The sequence below is a fragment of the Acinonyx jubatus genome, chromosome E4 (genome assembly GCF_027475565.1).
Source record: "Acinonyx jubatus isolate Ajub_Pintada_27869175 chromosome E4, VMU_Ajub_asm_v1.0, whole genome shotgun sequence".
Classification (NCBI taxonomy): domain Eukaryota; kingdom Metazoa; phylum Chordata; class Mammalia; order Carnivora; family Felidae; genus Acinonyx; species Acinonyx jubatus.
The window spans coordinates 65,668,174-65,689,500 of record NC_069395.1 but is presented as its reverse complement, the minus strand read 5'-3'; the positions used below and the strand labels follow the sequence as shown (position 1 = coordinate 65,689,500).

The following is a 21,327-nucleotide window of genomic DNA, read 5'->3' as shown; positions in this document are numbered from 1 at the left end:
GGGCGCCCCGCGAGCTCCGGCCCGGAGCGGGGGTGCCTGCGGAGGGCGCGTCCCGGGGACACGCCCCCCCCACCTCGCCCCGCTGCTCGGGCCGCCTAACTAGGGCAAAGGGCAGCACGGAGGGGGGTCGGGCGGGGCCTGAGCGGTGGGCGGCCTCCCATTGGCCTCCCTCGCTCCGCCCTCGATCCCGATTGGTCACGGTGTGAAGCCGGAGACGGCGGCGCGGCCAATGAGGGCGCCCGCGGGGCGGGGTCGCGGAGGCCCGGAGCACGGGCGCGGGCGAGTAGGTAAACAGATCCGGGGCGCGTGCGGCGCCGGCGGTGCGGCGGGCGAGCGCGTGGAGGCGGCGCGAAGGTGACCGCGGGGCCCCGCTTCCTGCCGCCGGGTAAGCCTGCGGCGCGTCCTGCTCGCCTTCCGCGCGGGCCCCTTCGGCGCCCTGCTGCAGGCCCGCGGCCTCCCCGCCGCGAGTTCCGCCTACCCCGGGCCCCGCTCGCGGCGCCTCCTGCCCTGGCGGGCCGCGGGGTCCCTGAGGCACGCAGAGCAGTCCCGGTGGCCGCCCGGACGCCTGGCCGTCTCAGGCTCGTTCTCTTCACCCCCACCCCCCGTGCGCTGTGTCTCAGGGGCTCTGCGCGTCCCCGGCTGGAGGCTTGTGTCCGAACTTTGACCCCCTGGGCCCGGCCCAGCTGTTGGGTCTCACAGGTGGCGGCTGGCGGTGTACTTGGGAAAAGAGGCCCTTCTTGGTCCCTTCCTCCGTTCGCTTCTCTGGGGCCCGTCCCCCTACTTCTCCAAGCACTGGGGTTCCTGGGAGTGGTTTGGGCTGCATTGCCCGCGCTGGTGCCTTTCCCCCGCCCCAGCCAGCCCCCCTGCCGCACGCTGCCCATTGCCTCCCCCTCCCCCCACCCTCTCGCGTGCCCTGGGGATGGGGGATGCAGCAAGGGCAAGTCTGGGTGCAGGTGCTCTCCACGTGGTTGAGAGATGCCAGCCTCCTGAAGGGCGACAGACTTTGGGCTGGGCTGGCTCTCAGCCTGCGCTGGACGCTACCCATTGGAAAACTTGTGGCGCTCACTTGGCCCTTGGGTGTGCGTGACAGAGGACCGAAGAGCTGGGCCTGCCAAGCCCCACTGGTTGCCAGAGATCCGAGCGTGCATGATGCCAGCCCGCCAGTTGTCATGTTGTGGCTGGACAGGTCACCCTGCAGGAGGGCCCTTCCGAGAAGAGACAGGGCAGGTGCTGTTGGTTTACAGGACCAGCATCTTTAAGACTCTGGCGACGGCTCTGTATTTTGTTCAGCCTTGCAAAATAATGCAGGCAAAGCAGGGTGATTACGATTTGGGGCCTGACCTTGGGGAAGTCGAGGGCAAAGTGAAGCAGGTGGTCTGAGGACTTCCCTGTGTGATGCGGGAAAACAGGGATTTTTACTCTTCAGACCGTTGACGTTCAGACCGGAGAGTTCTTTGCTGTGGGAGGCTTGACCTGTGCGTTGTAGGATGTATAACAGCATCCCAGCCTCTATCCACTATACAGATGCTGGTAGCACCCCCGCCCCCGCCAGTGGTGACAATCAGAAATCTCTCCAGCCGTTGCCACATTGTCTCTCCGGGGGCAGAATCGCCCTTGGTTGAGAACAATTGACGTGGGACTGTCACAAGAGTGTCCTCATGTCGCCAGTGTTCTCATGAAACCTGCTGTTCCCTGCCTGTGAGTAGTTGAGGGGTTTAGGCAAAGGGTCGTGTGGTCCCCGTGCCCTAAGCCACTGATGGAAGCCCTGTCAATTGGGCTTTAAAGGGGATTCCACACCTGCCCCTGGAGGAGTAGGAGGGAGGAGGGAGGAACGCACGGGCATTGACTTGTGCCTGCTGGGTGCAAGGCAGTGAGTGATTGGCTGGGTCCAGAGTGCAAAAGTGGAGGCTGGCGGTTTCTATCTTTGGGGGCTTTGCGAGACGGTGGGGGATAAGCATAGGAAATGACCGTGGGGCGGTTTGTAAATGGTGAGCAAAACAAGTTTCAGCTTCTGAACCCTGCCAGAAAGGCCAACTCATGTATCCACAAGTGGCGTTTCCAAGGTGACACTTTAGTTCTCTTGCGTGTTGTGATGTAGGAGGGGGCCGGCCCGTGTGCGCAGAGAGTAAGCAGCCACATTTCAAGCACGTGCGTGGGGATGTTAACGTGTGTTCCTCCACGAGAGAGAGTGCAGCGTGGGCACATGTGTCCTTCGTAAAGTTCTTTTATGGTCGATCGAAGCGTCCGAGTCAAAGACGGTCCTGTCGGAGAAAGATGCTTTTACTTCTGCATGTAGATTTTGCCTTCAGGATAACCTGGAATTTCCGTCCCAAAGTTCTAAGTGCCAAACCGATGGGGATGCAGAAAAGCTGAAGAGCAGTGATTATTGCATAGGGTGAGGAAAAACATCTCAAGTGTCCACCTCCCGCAAATTTCCCTTTCTTGTTCATCGATCCTGGGGGGATGTGTCAGGATTTTCCCATAAGGTTGTTTGGTCAGTTAGGCGGCGGCTGGGTGCCTTTTGTTGCCTGTAGAAAAGGATCTGGGCAGAGAGGTCACTTCTCCTTTCTCAACAAGAAGTTTAGAGAAGTCCAAACTTGGCAGGATAATTTTCCGCCAAGAGCCACGGACAGTGAGTCATTATCTTTGCCGGTTGAAACGAGAGCCGTGTGCAAAATTAGACAGGAATATTTAGAGAGTTGTCTTGCCCTGACAGTGGCATCTGGAAATAGTTCGTGCATTCCTGTCGAATAACAGCCAGGAACTTGGGGCCCGTGGAAAAGAGAGAGCGCGGTGGGGAGCACAGGGGCCCCTTTTGTCGAGAGTTGTATCTACAAGAGGGACGACATCTGCCCGATCCTGAGGTGGGGCCAGGACCCTGATGTGTCTGGGGGCTTCTCCCTGCACTTTGCAAACCCGAGTGGGTACCCGCTGGTCTGTCGTAAGCGATATTGCTCGTTGTGGGGTTACAGACTCCTGAAGCCTTGACCTTTTGCTTTGAGGTCAGGGGCCCATAGAATAAAGTCAGAAATGACCCTTTTTATTTTTCATACTTGGGCGCGATTTGTTTTTAGTGTGTGCATGTGGAGAAGATTCACGGGAGAGCCGAGTGATTTTCGCTCAGATTGACATTTCGGGGTGTAACGGAACAGCGATTGTGTTCTTGTCCTGAGAGCCCTAGACTTGCATGTATGTGTATGTGTGTGTGTTTTAAATGTCCTCCTATTCCCACCTGGGCTGGGGGAGAGGGGCTACATTTGGTCCACACCTGGAAAATCCTGTGTCCCTGCGGGTCAGTGCCCCTCCGTATCCTGTCCCTGAAGAAAAGCCCACCCTGCAATCTGGAATTTCCTCCTCATCGATTGGTTGACTGCCTTGCGCCTGGTGTTGGGAATATCAAAGTGAACAGCACTGGGGTCCCTGACCACAGGGAACTTGTAGTAAGGGGGGTACAGATCCCATCTCACGGCCCTCCGTGTGGTTTAGATTAGGGGCTCTGGGGGGGGGGAACTGTGAAGACTTTTTGGACAAGGAGGGTTGGGGGAGGGCTCTGAGGATGAGCAGGGCATCCGCAGGAAGAGGCAGGAGTTTGAGGGGTCAGGGGTCAGTGCTTCCCAGACTCTCTGTGGCAAAGGACCAGGTTTTATTTTCCCTCAGTTTGTTTGAGCGGTGCGTGCAAAGCAGAGTAAACATGACACACGATGCTGTTGCTGTAAAAGTTTCTAGGCGCTCATTCCTCTTACTGCATGGAGCATGTTACCCGTCCAAGACTCCTGTTTGAGTAGCACCCGTGGCTCCCTGAGCAGGGGCCGTGGGGTGGGTGAGTGCAGGCTGGTGGGAACAGTTGGGATGAGCTCTCATGTTTCCTGTTGAAGCAGCCTCTGTCCTCCACCCTCACGATTTGGGTGAGCTTGGGTGAGTTGGGTGAGTTTGGGTGAGTTGGGTGAGCTTGGGTGAGCTTGGTCAGCTTGGGTGAGCTTGGTGAGTTTGGGTGAGTTTGGTGAGTTTGGGTGAGCTTGGGTGAGTTTGGTGAGTTTGGGTGAGCTTAGGTGAATTTGGGTGAGTTGGGTGAGCTTGGGTGAATTTGGGTGAGTTGAGTGAGTTGGGTGAGTTTTGGTGAATTTGGGTGAATTGGGCGAGTTGGGTGAGCTTGGGTGAATTTGGGTGAATTGGGTAAGTTGAGTGAGTTGGGTGAGTTTTGGTGAATTTGGGTGAATTGGGTGAGTTTGGGTGAATTTGGGTGAATTTGGGTGAGTTGGGTGAGTTTTGGTGAATTTGGGTGAATTGGGTGAGCTTGGGTGAGGCAGAGTGGTGCTTCCACACGTTTTATCTCAGCAGTGGGGTTGGGGCCAGGAGGGCTTGGCGTTGCACTCCTGGCAATTTTCAGCTGACATTCAGCTCAGGCCAGAAAGGGTTGCCAAGCACTCCCGGTCCTGAGTCCAGCTGCAGCCTAGGGGGCCCGGAGAGAGACAGAGAGAAAGAGAGAGAGAGAGAGAGAGAGAGAGAGATCGCTTGCTGCCTTGGTGTGTGCACAGTCTGGGGCACATGGTGCAGGGCCCAGCGGGGTACCAGCCCTCTGCTGCGGGAGCCCAGGGTGGCGTGCAAGCTGGTTCTGCCGGAGAGGACTGGGAAAGTGCCTTCTGTGCCCGGACGCCTAGGTGCTTGGCCTGAAGGACGCGTGTGTTTTCCCCAGAAGAGAAAAGTTTGGAGGCCGAGGCAGGGACAAAGGTCTGGCAGCTAGTGGGCATTGCCAGGGGGAGGGTGCCGGGTGGAAGCCAGGCCGGGAGGCCGCTGAGGTGGCTTGTGAGAAGTGAGGGCGGCAGGGTGGGGGAGGAGAGGTGCAATGCATAGGTTGAAGAGAATATAAATCTGTGCAGGTGGAGGTTCTAGATGAAGCGACTGGTTGGCCGCTGGCGGCTGAAGTTTCGGGAGGAGCTGTTTGGGGCGGATGGTGGTGTCACCGCTGAAAACAGAGTCCGCGGGAGGAGGGACAGCTGGTTTAGGGAAGGCGGTGATGATGGTTCCGGACACAAAGCGGTTGAGGTGCCTGTGGACTCAACTGCTCTTTGCTCGAAGATGTAGTTTGTGTGCAATAGGCTCACCTTCCTCACGGGCTGTCGTGCAGTTTGACAACCACATAGAGTCACATAACTGTCACTGTGGTCAGGGTGTAGGACAGATGCGTCGGCGCCCACATTTCCCTGTGCCCCTTCGTCGGTGCCTGTGGGACTTGGGGGGATGATGTGGTGTGTGTGTGTAGCCGGGTCAGTTCTAGAACCGGCTCAGTGGTTGAGATGGCCCGGGCCGAGCGCAGGGATGCACAGACCTGGGCCAGCCCAGGGAATGGTGAGGGTTGGTGGGGGGCACGGGGGGGGGAGGGTAGGACCAAGCGTGGGGACCCCCTGAGCTGGGTGGGAGGTGGAGGAGGGACCGGTGTAGGCTGCAGAGCTGGAGCGAGATGTGGGAGTGCATTGTGGGGACCAAGGAAGGGTTTCAGGGGACAGTGAGGGCCCGGTAGGAAACAGAGGGGAGTGGTGTTAGCTGAGCCAGGTGGCCTGAGGCATCTGGTGGCCGTGATGGCTGTGGAGAGTGTTGGGGGGAACTGGGGTCCGCTGAGCGAGAGGAGGCTGGCGGGGGGGAACGGGAGGCAGTCAGCAGGGCGATCTTTATACTTGGCCCAAGAAGGCTGGGGGAGCGGGTTTGTGGACTCGAGCGGGACGGTTTCAGTGGAAGGAGAGAGTGAAGGCGACCGCACTCGTAGGCGGGGAGAGCGCTCATGGAGGAAGGAGGGGGAGCTGGGCAGGGAGAGGGGGTCTGGGGGGTGGGAGATGTGGGCCGGGGCTCACAGGCAGTGTCTGGGAAGCAGGGAGGCAGCTGCGGAGCGAGGGAGGCCCTGCGCCTGGCGGGAGGGGCCGGGGGTCCCCAGGGTCGCCTGAGGAGCAAGGCAGGCGGGTTGTGCCTCGTGCGTCAGGGCCCGGCTCCTGCCCGCGGAGGAGGTGCTTGTTCTGCTGGGCTCGCGAGTGTGTGTGGTGTGCGTGTGAGTCCCTTCAAGCGTGAGTGCATGCGTGTGAGTATGTGTGGATGTGAGTGCACGAGTGTGTGCATGTGCGAGTGTGTTAGTGACCGTGTGTGTGGTGTGAGTGTGCACGCACGAGTGTGCACGTGAATGTGAGCATGTGTGCACGTGCAAGTGTGTTGGTGACTGTGTGGTGTGAGAGTAAGAGTGTCACTTGGAGTGTGAGTACACACGTGTGGGTGTGAGTGCACGTGTGTCCATGTGCAAGTGTCTTGTGGCTGTGTGGTGTGAGTGTGCATTCACAAGTGTGCACATGAATGCGAGCATGTGTGTGCACGTGCAAGTGTGTTGGTGACTGGTGAGAGTGTGTACACGAGTATGCATGCTTGTGAGTGCAACCATGAGTGTGTTCATGTGTGTGTTGGTGACTGCGTGTGGTGTGCGCATGCATGAATGTGCATGTGTGTGTGTGAGCGTGAGAGCACGAGTGTACACGTGTGTTGAGTGTGAGAGCATGTGTGTGCATGTGTGTTGGTGACTGGTGTGAGTGCGTGTGCACAAGTGTGCATGTGTGTGAGTATGGGAGTGTGCATGTGTGAGTGTTGGTGACCAAGTGTGGTGTGAGAGTGCGTGTGCACGAGTGTGCGTGAGTGCGAGAGCACATGAGTGTGTGCGTGTGTGTTGGTGACTGGTGTGAGAGCACGTACACGAGTGTGCATGGTGTGCGAGTCAGCACTTGAGTGTGCACGTGTGTTGGTGACTTGTGTGAGGGCATGTGCACGAGTGTGCATGTGTGAGTGCGAGCGCATGAGTGTGTGCATGTACGAGTGTGTTGGTAACTGGCACATGTCTGTGTGAGTGCGAGCACGAGAGTGTGTGTTGGTGACTGTATGTGAGTGTGGTGTGAGTGCGCGTGCAGGAGTGCGAGTGGGTGTGGAGGAGAGGCAGGGAGGTGTGTCCTTCCCAGGCTCAGTACTCATGACCACACCCTGGGTGGAAGAGGTGTGTGTTGGGAGGAAGGGGATGCCCCTTCTGCCCCTGGGGGACGGCGGGTCCCCGCCCTGGCGCTTGCTCCGCCCCTCCAGGGCCTAGAAGGGTGGGCACCGGAGTCGTCCTGCGGTTACTCTTCCCAGACCCTGTCGCCCCCGGTTTTCAGAGCGGGCCTGCGCTGAGCTGACCCGGGGTCAGAGTTGCTTCCTGCCTGGCCCTGCACCGGGCGGGCTGGAGGGCGGAGGTCCCAGAGGTCCCAGCCCGTCGCCCTGCACCCTGCAGGCGGTTACCATTTGGCAGGTGAAGCCCCGTGGCTCTGGCTCGCGATCGTGTTCACGGCCCACATTTGGGAAGCGTCCTGCCGGCACCGCGTGGAGCCCAGCGATGGTGGGGCGGGCCCGCCGTCTCCCTGCTTCCCTCTCGATTTCTCCTGAGCAAGGGGTGAGGCAAGATGGGAGCAGTCGGGACCCCATCCTGCGCTGTCGCCACCCCTCCCGGGGCTCGAGTGCGCACCAGCAGCAGTCACCCTCCCCTCTGCCCCTCCCCTGCCCCCACCCTGCTAGACTGGGATGCCACTGCTGCCAGCTGGGTGGCTGTGCCCCGGGGGTTCCAGGGCGGTGGTCGACGTGGGTGTTTACCCGTGTGCTTGATGACGGGGCTCCTCAAGTGAGGGGGAACCCGGTGCAGACCAGTGCTCGCCTCTGGGGGCGGAGGAGGCGCCAGACCCGGTGGGGAGTAGAGAACTGGGTGAGAGGGCTCCCCTCTGATGTGGGGAGGGAGATGGGACAGGGACACAGAGTCACACAGGCCTTCTGGAGGCCACCCGAGGCCATCAAGAGATGAGGGTGGGGACGACCCCCTGCAGGGTTTGCCATTCTGTCAGGACGGGGAGGATTTGGGCAGAGCAGGTGGTATTCCAGGGGGAGGAGGAGAGAGCAGCACACGGAAGTAGGAAACTCTGTGTGTGTGTGTGTGTGTATGCGCACACGTGTGTGCGTTGGGTCATCCTGGCAGACACCCTGGGGTGTCGGGAGCGACGGTGAGAGGTGAGGCTGGGAAGGCGCCTTGGGGTCTGCAGTGGAGGGACTGGGAGGCCAGGCCAGGGCCTGCGGCCTTACTTCTGCAGCCAGAGGAGAGGGGACATCAGTGAGGTGACTCAGTCCCCTGCCTAGGGGCCTTGTTGCCTCTCTCCCTGCGATCATCTTCCCATTTCTCCCCCTGAGTATGGTTGTCCGTCTCGAGTTGTTCCATGTCTGGGTGAAGTCCCCGGTTTTAAAAAGCACTGGGGATTTTGGGGCACCTGGGTGGCTCAGTCGGTTAAGTGTCCGACTTCGGCTCAGGTCACGATCTCATGGTTCGTGGGTTCGAGCCCCGCGTCAGACTCTGTGCTGACCATTCAGAGCTTGGGGCCTGCTTCGGATTCTGGGTCTGCCTCTTCCTCTCTGCCCCTCCCCAGCTTGTGCATGCGCACGCTCTCTCTCGCTGTCTCTCGCTCTCTCTCTTGCTCGCTTTCTTGCTCTCTCGCTCTTTCTCTCAAAAATAAATAAATGTTAAAAAATTAAAAAAAAAACACTGAAATTTTGCATGCACATCTTGTGCTGGTGTCCCTTTCTGGGCTGCGTGTAGCATGTGGAGGCGTGTGCTGGGTGGCAGTGTGGCATCTGAGGGCCACGTACCCAGTGTCTCCTTCTGGCTCATACACACCCAGAGGTGGACTTCAGTGTGGGGCCTCTTTCTGCCATTTATGTCTGAGACTAGAGCACGCCCGCCTGGGTGGCCAGGCTCGCTGGGCTGGTGCTGGTAAGCGGACGCTTAGTCCAGGTAACCCGGGAGCTTTCCGGAAGGGGCAGTCTGGTCAGATGGCCTTTGAGAGCCCTGCCAGCTCCAGGATTTCTATGACTCACGATTTCCCCAACCAGGTGGACACGCTTTTCAGGGCGTGAACCTTGCTGTGTCTCCGGGAGAGTGACTGGATTTAAAACGTTGACGTATTGATGCAGGGACAGATTTCTTACCTGCTTCTGTCTTAGGCCCCCGGGCAGCAAGGAAAGGACGGGAGCCTGTAGTCAGGCCAGTGCGGGAGGGCCAGCACCTGACGTCTTTGGGGCTTTGGGGAGATTTCTCCTGCTTGTCGAGCTTTCTCTCCCCAGCAAACTGGGACGGCCTCTCGCAGGGTTGTTGTAGGGCAAGGAGCGTATTTCATTGAAACAGGAAACGTGGAGTGGAGGTGTTGTGACAGATGAGGAAGACAGAAAGTGATGAAAAGCATTTTGAGGGGCACCCGGGTGACTCAGTCAGTTAAGCGACCAACTTTCGGCTCCGGTCACGATCTCGTGTTGTGTGCGTCGGGTTCTGCGCTGGCAGCACGGAGCCTGCTTGCGATTCTCTGTCTCCCTCTCTCTCTGCCCCCTCGCCACTCAGGCTTTGTCTCTAAAAACAAACAAACGAGACTTGGACTTAGTGGCACCCCAAGCTGTGCACAGTGCCTGGCACGTAGCCGATGCTCGATAATGGTGTGATGTTGAGCCCAGCCTCGGAAAGGGCTTGCCGAAGACTGGGGCACGTTTACGCTGAAAGCCGGCAGGATGTGGTCGTCGGGAAGGAGAATGTATTTTGAGCGGCTGTGGGACAATCCAGCTCCTGACACTTGGTTGGCACTCGGTGCTGTTTGTGGGGTGACCAAACTAATTATTTCAGAAGAATGATCTGGATGGTATTCTAGAACCTAGCCGGCCCCTCTTCCCGCCCAACCGTTTGCCTTTTTAAAAATAGCCGCTGTATGAGTGTCCTGCGGCTGCTATGACCAATCATCACAAACCCACCAGCTTAAATCCCTGCAGATCTCGCTACGGTTCTGGAGTCAGAGTTTCAAAACAGGCGTCAGGGTGTAAGTGGCCCTTGATTTCCCGTTTCCCAGCCTGTGGGGGTGGCTTGTGGCCCTTGGCTGTGGCCCCTGCCTCACACGTGCACCGCCGAAGCCCCACTTCTGTTTCTCTCGTTCGACCTGCGTCTCTCCCATAAAGACCCCGCGAGGAACTGGGCCCATCTCGATAATCCCCCATCCTGCGGATCTTGAGCTGAGTCCCATCTGCAGGTAAGGTAACCTAGCCCCAGGTTCCGGGGACCAGAGCGTGGACACGTCTGCGAGGCATTCTTCAGCCTGCCACGTGTGACCACAGCCCTTTAAATTGCTGAACTGCCTTTACAGGGAGCTCCTCCACCGCATCTCCGGGCCTCCCCACCTAGGGTCCCGTCCACCTTCCCATGTGACAGGGCTTGTCCTCCGCATCTTTGGGATCAGCCTGGGTGTCGGGGTGGGTGGATGTCTGAGAGGCGCCACTCCGGCGAGGGGCTTAGAGAAAAGGTGTGTGTGTGTGGGAGCCGCGACTTACCCAGCAGGGCAGGATCCGGCCAGCCCCGGAGATGAGGGCAGCCCTCAGGCGCAAAGAGTCAGGTTAGGGCTGGATCAGGAACGCGTCCTTGAGTAAGTGTGGCGCTCACACGTGCAGGGTATGTCCTGCGCAGAGTGGACACCGTAAGGATTTATGCCGTAACTTCCAGGCGAGAAGCATGTTTCAGGGGAGGTTCAGGAACAGGCCTGGAGGGGCCTGGCTGGTCAGACAGGGCTGACTCCCGGGCCCGGACGCCGGCCTCACAAAGACAGTGCCCTTCCGTCTGCCTGGCTGGTGGGGGCGTGGCTTAGATGTGCAGGTGCGCCCCGGCGGGCTTGCTTGCCAGGGGGTTGGAGCTCCCAGGGCACAGGTGCAAGTGGGTGCTGGGCAGGGGGCCCGGGTCCTGATCGTGGCGCCTCCAGCCTCAGGCTCAGATGGTGGGGCCTATCCTGTTTATCCTTCAGACGGCTCGGAGCCGTTTGAGCAAGGCGTTAGCGTGGTGAAGGGGATTTGGGGAGGTTATTCTGGAGGTAGAGTGAGCTCACAGGGATCAGAGGGCCCCCCACCGTTCCTCCCATAAGATACCAGCGAAAGCTTCCCTTTGCCATTTTCTCCTCCAGGAGTGGCCTTGACCGTGCCAAGGATTGCCAGCGGGTATTTATTGCTAGCGCCCAGGGGGGCTGCCGGCTCGCTGGACGGCCTCACAGTGCAGCATAGATGAGTCCCACTGGCCCCGGGAGAGGGTGACACCGTCCTTCCTGAGTCAGATGTGACCCTGTACCCGGCCTGAGAGCCTGGACGTGGATAAACGGGATTGTGCACACTGCTGTCATTCAGGCCCTTCTGGTCTCACTGAGGCTGAACTTCGTTCTGGAGGGCCTCTGGGGTCACAGGGATGAGTACCTACTGTGCGTCAGTCACTTGAGGCCCTGAGTGCCGTGGCGTGGATTACCTAACCCACTCCTCTCGAGAGCAGATGGGGAAGCTGAGGCCCACAACTACCCCGGAATGGCTTGGGTCAGCCGTAGAGTCAGGATTCGAACCCAGGGCGCCCTGCTCCGGAGCGCCTCGACTGGTCCCCCAGCACCATATCTGCCATGAGCATTGTTCTCATGGTTTGTTATTTTTTAATTTTTTTTGAGAGAGAGAGACCAGCCGTGTGCTCACAAGTAGGGGGCAGAGAGAGAGGGGGACAGAGGATCCGAAGCAGGATCCATGCTGTTAGCACAGAGCCTGATGTGGGGCTCAAACCCATGAACCCATGAACTGTGACATCATGACCTGAGCCGAATTCAGATGCTTAACCGACTGAGCCATGTGGGCACCCCTGTTCTCATGTTCTAAGAAGAAAACTTCGGTGAGCTTTTGGTCAGAGAACAAAATTGCTGTCCATACCCCATGCTTGGCAGGCGGGTGAATAAAAGCCCTGTGTGCAGTAGGTCACATTTGCTCTCCAGAAGGAGGGGAATCCCTGTCCATTCCCCCCCCCCCCCCCCCAGTGCTTTGGAGCCCTGGGCGTGTGTTGGTTCCTTGACAGTGTTGGGTTTCTCTCTGGGCTGTCACCATTGATTGCAGGGGGGAGCTTCTGCTGCTGCTTTTAACAGCCCCCCGCCCCCCGTGCCTGCCTTGGGGCAAAACAGGGAAGCCAGAGGCCATCTTAATCTCCCAATGGGCCGGGAATGGTTCACAGTCTAAGATGTGAAAACAGTCTTCTGCTTGTTTCTTCCTCTTCCCTGTTAAATGGGAATGTCATTTCAGAACTGGACACGATAATAGCACTTACCTTATAAAAACGATTGAGGGAATATCGTAGAACACTTAGCGCACAGCCTGGCGTATAATCGACTCTCTGTAAACGGCAGCAACTGTAGTTACCACGTTGTGCTGGTTTTCTGCTTCTCCCAAAATGAAAGCAGTTGGGGACCTGGTGAGATTCACTGGAGGGGAGCGTCAGTCTGCCGCTGAACAAGCTCTTGTATGCGTGAGTGCAGCGTGTGTACTTTCTACCAGTTGCAAGGAAAAGCCCAGGGTCTGGAAGCTTTTGAGGGACATGAAGTCTTTAATCCAGACGATAACTCAGGGCCCCGAAACTGACTCCCTCATGACACACAACTGTGCTGAGCTGTCCAGGGGCTGTGGGGCCAGACCCACGTGGGGTCCACAGTAAACGGGGCAGGGAGCGGCTTGCCGGGAGGCCACCACGCCTGCAGTCAGGGGCTCCGTGGGCTCCAGATGGACGCAGCGGTATACATCCCCGTCTGCCTGTGTCCGTCCCGCACGCCCCCTGAGCCCCACCACCTCTCAAGCAGGCCCAGGGCCGGCCTGGCCGGGGCCCTTGTTAGGAATTCCCTTGCCGGAATGAAGGACGATTAGATGGGTGCGTGTCTGTCCACTCGGGCTCAAGCTAGGGACTGACAGTGGCTCTTGTTAGGGTGAGGCAAGGGGGTGCAGGGGCACCTGAAAGGGCAGGAGGAGGGAGAGGAGACGTGGAGGCAGTCACCCTGACAGACTCCTGCACCCCCGCCCCCGGGCCTGACCCTTTGTGGCAGCACTCAGGCCGCCCTGTTGGGGGCGCCTTCTTCCAGCTCCAGCCCCCGGGTGGGGGGGGGGGTGGTGGGGGTGCTCTGCAGGTGGGCTGTCTGTGTCTGGTGAGTGAGCCCATCCCTCGTGGTCAGGGGGGATCCGCCCCAACACGAGCCTTGTGGGCGGCTCTGAGACAACTGTGGGGACCTTTCCAGAGTTGCTGGGACACTGGTGGTTCTGATTTACTGTTGTCCCAGAAGAGGGGTCAACAGATGTTCCAGGAGGGGCTTTGTGGTCCCTCGATCTTTCTTACAACTGTTCACCTCTGCGAGCTGTAGACAGCACACAGATGAATGAGACGCTCGTGTTCCAGTAAATATTTATTTACAAAAGCAGGAGGCGGGGTCAGATGGGACCAGGGGTCGTGCTTTGTTGGCTCCTCACCGAGAAGGACCCTCGTCATGCTATGTGTCCTAACTTTTGGTTCAGGAAAATGTGGTCGCTGCCCTTTATTCTAAACTAGGATCCCGGTTTTGTGGGGGGAAGTACCCACTTTTACCGCAGGGGCCGGCACTAGGCCTCCTGCCGACCTGTGTCCCCACCTTCTGAGAGGGCGGTTGAGCCTCGTGCCCCGGAGTGGGGTGTCCGCGTTCCCCGCTCCTGGCGGCCAGTAGGGCCGTCGTCTCCTGCTGCGGGACGGGGGCTCACAGGCCGTAAGGACAGCGTCCGCCAGCTGCTTCGGCCTCTCGGGGACGCGGAGCGGTTCCTTTACACTTTTGCGTGCCTGCCTGCGTTTTTTAGTTTAAGCAGATATTTAATGTTATTTTCATATCATTTATTTTCTACTGTAAAAGTCGTGCATGTTCTTTGTAGAAAATTTTAGAAAAAAATGAAGGCTGAGACTGTTTGGATACCCGCATTTTTTTCACGTGGGAAGTTTTGGTAAACTTTCCTCTTTGTCCGTAAAAGCCCTTCCGTGTGGCATTCCCAGTGACCTCACAGCATCCCGTGTCACGGTTTTAGCGTCTTGGTTTATGATCTTGTAGCCGAACTGCCGCATGAATCCGTTTTGAAGGGGGTGCAATGTGCCAGGTTTTGGCAGGGTTCTTGCATAAGTACCAGGACAGGGTGGCGAGCGAGGAGAAGGGGGGGCACTTCCTGGTAGGCGTGCAGGTCTGGGGACTTCCTGAAGTGACTGGCAGCTGTGGGGACTGGGTGGCCCTAATGGCCTGGCCCCTGTTGAGAAGGCCGACTGTCCAGGCCTGGCCGCTGTTTTGCTCTGCCTCGTCCCTGGTTCACCTGCGTGGGTTCGGTTCCGGCACATCCGCTGTTTCGGAAGTGCCTGGCGAGAGACCCTGGGCGGCTCCTCACCGGCCGGAGGCCCGGAGCCCCCGAGGTGTCCCGTACTGAGCACTGGCCTCTGGGGTGTGGCCGCAGACGCTCATGGATTTGGGCTCCCAAGTTTCGGTCTTCCCCTGCCTTGCACGTTCCTCAGGGTCCCTGTGGGGACAGTCACCTGGTGTTTCCCTTTTCTTAGAGTAAAAGAAAAAAGAACAATTTCAAGCACGTAAAGGAGCTTTTCGGGGCCCGTGCAGGCTACAAATGGACAACGTTCGTGCCCAAAGTAGAGCTCGCTCTTGGCTGGGCCAGGGCAGAAGGTCACTGGTGCCCCCGCCCTGGGGCCTCCCGAAGAGGCGCGCGGGAAGTGACAGTCAGTGAGGGCTCTGTGGCTCATTGCCTCCAAGCTCCTCCTTTTCAGCTCCTTGAAGCAGTAACAGGAAAGAAAAGGGCAGGTGGAAGGTTTCCACCCAAGGGCGAGGCCAGACTTTGGGGGAGGGGCAGCAGGGAGAAACTTGCACGAAGGACCTGTTTTCCGCCTTCCCGCCTGGCCTTGGTGAGGGCCACCTGTGCCTCCTTTCCCCTCCGGAGCAGGGCTCCCGGGTAGGCGTCCAGCACCAGCAGCACCTGGGAGCCTGTGAGTAATGCAGGTCTCCAGGCCCACCCCAGATTTACAGGATCAGAAACAGGGGGCGGGCCCAGCTGTCTGTGCTTTAACAAGCCCCCCGGGACGCTCCGATGCCCCTTGAAGCGTGAGGGCCCTGCCCCAGACCAGGCTTCTCAGGGACCGGTGATTCCGAATCTAGATTAAAGCTTCAGCACGTGTGAGCCAGTCCCACAAGTGGCAGCCTTGGAGGGACAGCTGAGGTCATTCTCGTTAACGTATTTATTACCTGCCTACTCTGTGGAGCTCAGAGCTGCAGACCAGGAAATCGGAAGACTGGGGTGGTCCTTGCCCTGCTCTGGCTGACAGCCCCTTAGGGGAGGGGACAGTCGCTGCCACTAGGACTGATGGGGAAGGGCGGAGGCAGGGGTGGGGGGCGGGAAGGGCACACTGGGGAGGGTGTCCCAGAAGAGGTGATGTTTGGGCTGAGTGCGGTAGGAAGAAAGTTCGACCGCATCCCATACTGAGGCCGGCAGGAGAATTGGGTTGACCCCATTGGGTCAGTGAGTGGAGGGAACAAGGCAAGAGAAGCTGGGGTTGTGGGGGTGGGAGCTGGCAGGGCCTAGGGCAGGGGGGGCAGTTGCCCTGGGGGAAGCGGACAGGGAGGTGGGAGAGGTGAGGATGTAGGAGACAAGTGTGGGCTGGGCAGATTCCTGCGGATGGGCAGCCCGGGGGTGGGGGTGGGGGTGGGGGAGCCCAGATTTGGATGTGCTGGGGTTCATGCCTGGGGGACATGGGGGTGACAGGGTGACATCTGAGGCAGTTGGATGCGCTTCACACGTAACTCCCCAAGACAGGCGCTTTCTGTGCAGCTTACTTTGGGGTCCACATACCAGCCACCCCGAGGCTTGGGGACAGCTCAGGGCGGTTTGAGGCCAGCGGGGGGCGTGTGCCGCTCACGCCACGCTTTAGAGCCGCGAAGGGGTCCGGCACTGGCTTGGTGAGCCCTCACCCTGTCTCCGGCCCGCTGTCCCCTCGAGAGGAGAGACGAGTGACAGATGGCGAGTTCTGGCTCCGAAGGGGGGCTTGGGGTGTGTACGAGACCCCCCCGACAGTACATCCCCGCGTGCAGGTCCCGCGTGGAAACGTGCCTTCGTCTGCTTTACGGCTGTCGGGATCGCCTGTTCGATTCACCTTTTCCCCTGTTGGCGCGTCTTGTTCTGTCTGGCCAGCTAGGCATCGCCTCGTGGTGTTCTTTAGTTTTGGGGGCCGGATTCGAGGGTCGCAATTCCCGGCGAATGTGTGGGAACACCCGAGGCTGTTCTCCACCGTGAGTGAGGGAGAGTCCCAAAAGCCGTGGGGAAGGTCAGAGGGTGAAGGGTCGGTAGGAGAATTCTCGGAGCTTGAGGGCCCCGCGTCCAGGGAAACTGCCTGCGTTTCTGCAGCCTGTGTCCCTGGGGGTGCTGAGCTGCGTCTGTTCGTGTTCCTTCTCTCTTTAGATAACAGTCTATTTACTTCCTGTAATTAGCTAAATTAGTTTAGCACGTGGGGACCAGAAAAGGGTCTCCTACCGAAGAGGGATGAATTGGCAAGTGTCAGCGGCCGTGGCGGGGCCGGGACCCCGTGTCCCTGCTCCTAGGACCGTCTCTGCTGGTCAGTGGCCTCCTCTGCGCCCGACCCTCGTGTGTCAGCCTCAATTGGTCTCTGTGCCCCTCATGGGAGTGCCTGCGTGGCACCTGGCCGTAGGCGCCCGGGGCAGGGCAGGCTCACCTGGGGCCTGCAGGGACTAGCCCAGAGCGCTGGGAGCACACCTTCCGGAACGTGCGATGGAGAACTAAATGCCTTTTTGTTCTGGCGCTGGTCCCTAGTGGGCACCCCGAAGGGGAGTGCCGCCTGCCACTGCTGCCTCCGTCTGCCCACCCGGCACTTTGGCTGCCCCTTCCTCGGGGGAGAGGCCCTCTGGGGCACCTGCCAGGTAGGCAGAGAGCCGGCCGCTCCTTGCTACGTCCCTTCTGGGCAAAGTCAGAAGCCCCTCTGGAGCCTGGTGGGCTGAGGGCTCCCGTACTTGCAGATGGAATCCTGGTGCAGATGAGGCCTTAATTGGTGCATTAAACATGTTTGGCGGCTTTTGCTTTTATTTACGATCGTGATGAAAATGCCTCCTGGTGTAGCTGGTGCTTGTGCATTCCGAGAGATTGGGTGGGGGGGAGATTGCAGCACATTCCGGGTCCCTGAATTCTGAGTCACGTTGGGATTCTGGTGCCTGAGATCCAGGAGACCCACTTTTTAAAAACCAGAAGGTGAGAAAAGTTCTGGAAAGGTCGTTCTTTTTCCCCACTGCCCGTGGAGAGTAGACACTGCAGAGCTTCCGTGGTGTAGAGTAGGGTGTGAGCGGCTCACTGTGGGAGCAGTGGGAGGGTGGGGGTTGGGGGCAGCCCCTGCATGTTAAATAAATATGTTTGTCAGAGCAGCCGCGGGCCTGGGCTGCGTGTTTGAAATCCGCATCCACTTGTGAATCTGCTCACAGATGAGCGTGTGGACTTGAGAAAAGCAGGCTTTGCACCACGGCGAGCAGGAAGCTTGTGTCTCTGTGGTGGTATCTCCACCCCGATGGGGCCTGCTGGCCAGGTGCACGCACCTGGCACCCGTCGGGACCGCCCCGGGGACGAGGGCGCTGCCGTTTGCACCGGGAGAAGGCACAGCCAGTCCTTTCTAATGTGCACTGTTCCTAGATGACTTTGTTTTCCTTTTTTGAAGGTAGGTTGTGCGGGACTAATAATGTTAGGAAAATACTGGAAGAGACCCTGGTTACTTACTCCTACCTCCCAAAGGCAGGAATTTAAACATTTTTGGTCAATTTATGTAACATTTTTTCCTTAGGAATTGTTTTTAATGTGTCATTGTGCAGTCGGTGCAGTCCTGGCCCTTTGCGGGGGCCGTGAGGACCGGGCTCCAGGGGACCCCAGGCCTGTGTCTGCAGCGCGCAAGGCTGGACGTGGCCTTTCCAGTTTGAGCCTCCGTCGGTGCGGTGGGCCAGTCAGCCAGCGCAGGGCAGACCTGCCCCCTGTCACTTCTCAGCTCTGCTCCAGAGAAGCTGTCGTTTGCGCTTGTGACTTGGATGAATCAGGCGGAAGTAACTTTCAGCCTGGAAATGAAGTCTGAATTAAATAGGTCTTGGGAGGGTCTGTGGAAGATACGGTATCAGCAGACAAGGTGAGGTTTTGGAATCATCGGAGTCTCTGTCTGTGGGAGGCTCTGCTTTGGTTATCTGGAGGTGAGCTAGGGGTAGGCCTGTTTGGGGGTGCCCTTGGGGCAGTGGGGTACGGTGGATTTCCTGGGGACACCCTCAGGGGTCCTTCTGAACAGATGTGGCTTGGACCTGGCCTCCATCCACCGTTATGGGTCCCTAACTCTCCTTTGGAAACTGTTCCTCTCACTGGGGGCTCCCCCATACGGGGTGGTGACTCAGGTGTGGCTGTGTGTGTCGGGGCTGGGGCCAGGGGGCTGGCAGTTTGAGAGCCAGCACCGGCCACGTGAGCTCTCCCCACGCCTGGACATTTGGTCTGTGGGACTCACCCTTGTTTGTTCCCATAAAGAGCAGGATCCCATCAGAGCCGGGGGTGTGAAATGGTGGCAGATGATGGGCCCGGCTAGCCCCTCCCCTTTGTCTCTCTCAAGGGTGTGGTCACCTTCCAGAAACCTCCTTGGCTTTGATGAGGGTGTAGGCAGCCCATTTGTGTTGGAGCAGGGCCCTGTCCCTGAGAGGGTGCCTTGGAGCCAGCAGGGCGGCTGTTTGGGGAGGCCATGTGGTGTGGTGGGCACAGAGCAGAGGAGGCCAGGGTCGGACTCCAGGGCCACCACTCGGGACACCAGGCAGGGTAGTTAACTTCCCTGGCTTTGGTTTTCTCCTCTGTGAAATAGGCAGTAATGCACGTGTCACCGGGGTGTTGACAGAGAATTGGAAGAGACCGAGTGTGGAGAGCCCCCGGCCGGTGCCTGGTGGCTGCTGTCTGTTGAGGTGGCAGGAGGGCAGGCTCCTGTGCGTTCGTGGGTTCCTCTGGCCGTCACTGTGGTTCTCCTTCCAGATGCACGTAGCTGTAGCCTTCCCACGCTCAGGGGAAGGCGCGTCCCCGCGGAACTCCCCGCGGGGGTGGGGGGCAGCCAGCCGCCAGGCCCCAGGGCCGTGGCCGACTCCCTGGTGGGTGCTCTCCTGTGAGAGCCTGTGGGCGTCTGTCCACGCTTCCCTGGGAGAGCCCGCGGGCGTCTGTGCGCCCGGCCCCGCCTACTGGTGCGTCTGGCCCTTCCCAGCTCCTCGCGTTTGTTCGAGCAGGGCCCCCTGGCCTCTCCTCTCCCGGTTCCCATCTTCTCTCCGAGACTCCTTGCTGGTGCCAGCTCCTCCTGGCTGGGCCAGAGTGCTCCTCGGCTGCTTGTCTGAGGCCCCCTGCTGTCCCTTTCCTTTTGGTGGCTCTTCCTCAGCCCCAGTGTGTTACCAGGACCCTCTCCTACCCCCCCCCCCCCCCCCCCCCCGGCACGCAGCCCCTCCAGGCTTTAAGAAGTACTCGGGTGATTGAGAGCATGTGCCCCTTGTGAAGCACCACTGGGGACGGGGACCCTGACCAGCATTAAACACGTTTTACACTGTGTCCGAGTGGAGAAAGAGTAGTGCGGGCCCACATGAGGGGGCCGTGTCACACGGGAGTCCCGCCCACAGTGCGCTTTACTGGCTGTGCCCTGCTTCTCAGGGTCCCCTGGATGGACCGCCCTGGGGCCTGGACCGCAGGCCGTGGCTTGGTGAAGAGTCCAGGCTGAGGGTGGGGAGGGGGCAGCCCCTGAGGGCTTGGGTCGGGCGCGCTGGGCCCTACGGGGAGGCGCTTTGGGGGCAGACGCTGCCTCCCCAGCCTCGTTTGGGTCCAGAGGACCGAGCACTGGACTGAATCTGTGTGTCCGGCTTCAAGTCCCCATGGTGCCACTCGGTGGGGCAAATCACTTGGCTCCTTCGTGCCTTCTGCATCTCACGGGGTGGCTGTGGGGTCCCCAGTCCCGCCTCCACAGAGCCTTTCACTCTGCCCAGGGCCGGGCCAGTGCGGGGTCGGGGGTCACCCAGAGCCAACCTCGAGCCCTGGCCCTCGCTCGCTCTCTCCCCTCCGGCAGCCTGGATCGGGGGTGGGGGTGGAGTGTCACATGGAAGAACCAACCCCCCCGTGGCCTCTGCCAGAGTGCAGGGTGGAGTTGCCCTGTGGGAGGGTGACCCTGGGGGCAGTGTGGAGCACCCCCCGACCGGCCCGCTCTCTTCCAGCCCTGAGGATGACTGCCATGTTGGGGGACGCCATCATGCTGGTCAGAGGCCTTGCCAAGCTGGCCCAGGCGGCCGTGGAAACCCACCTGCAGCACCTGGGCCTCGGCGGGGAGCTGGTCCTGGCGGCCAGGGCCCTGCAGTCCACTGCCGCGGAGCAGATTGGCCTGGTCCTGGGCAAGGTGCAGGTAAGGGGGGGGGCTGGGGGGTTGGGGTGGCTGGGAGCTCTCAGGGAGATGGGGGGGTGGGGGCGACCCGGGACGTGGCGGGGTGGCCAGCTCAGGTGACCGGCTGCCCTTCCGGGTGTGGTGGGGGCTCCCTGCGTGACTCATGCCCCCAGGTGGTTGCAGCTCAGGAAGCTTCATGGAGAGGGGAGAGCACCCCGGGGACGGTGGCCCGCACACTCTAGTCAGACCCTGATTCACCCGCCCGCAGGCCCAGGCCCGTCCTGAGGGGGCGCCAGTGCCCGCCCCCAGGCCTGCGTTCAGTTCCTGGGCCTCCCGGACACGCTGGGCAGAGACCTTTTTTTTTTTTTTTTAATTTTTTTTTCAACGTTTTTTTATTTATTTTTGGGACAGAGAGAGACAGAGCATGAACGGGGGAGGGGCAGAGAGAGAGGGAGACACAGAATCCGAAGCAGGCTCCAGGCTCTGAGCCATCAGCCCAGAGCCCGACGCGGGGCTCGAACTCCCGGACCGCGAGATCGTGACCTGGCTGAAGTCGGGCGCTTAACCGACTGCACCACCCAGGCGCCCCAACAGAGGCCTTTTTAATTTTGGAAATTAGAAAAGTCACAAAGTGATTTCTTAAGGGAGGCAGTTTATGAGACCAAGCACCCTCTCCTGGTTTACCCGACTTTCGTTAGTGCTTTTTTGGTGGGTCGGTTCTGGTGAAGAAGTGGGGGGAGCTGTGTGTCGTGCCGCAGTGTTGAGCTGTCACGTGGCTCCTCCCACCGCACCAGCCGGGCCACAGCAGGGCCGCAGCCGGGCCGGGCTTCCCTCCTCCATGTGCGGGGGGCCCGCTCCGTCCCAGGTGCCAGCGGGCACAGCCCACCCCCCTCCTTCCTCACCGTCCTGCCGTCCCGTGTGCCCAGCCCAGAGACCTTTCTTGTGCAGGGGCACAGGCAAAACCGCGTGCGGGACAGGCGACCGTCCCCAGGGTTTGCAGCCGC

At 59.7% G+C, this 21,327-nt stretch overlaps 1 protein-coding gene across 3 annotated transcripts in view; it reads left to right on the top strand.

The window, feature by feature from the left end:
- The first annotated feature begins 239 nt into the window (after positions 1-239).
- Positions 240-21,327, top strand: part of COQ8A (coenzyme Q8A) — a 40,134-nt gene continuing 19,046 nt past the window's right edge. Inside the window, exons 1-2 of one of the 3 annotated variants that reach the window (XM_027046327.2) lie at positions 240-385; positions 20,160-20,344. In XM_027046327.2, the coding sequence (XP_026902128.1) occupies positions 20,168-20,344 (177 nt within the window). In that variant the 5' untranslated portion in view covers positions 240-385; positions 20,160-20,167. Of the gene's footprint in view, positions 386-4,568; positions 4,729-14,779; positions 14,897-20,159; positions 20,345-21,327 lie in introns of those variants that run through there. The other 2 variants (XM_027046328.2, XM_053208857.1) reach the window with 2 other exon arrangements.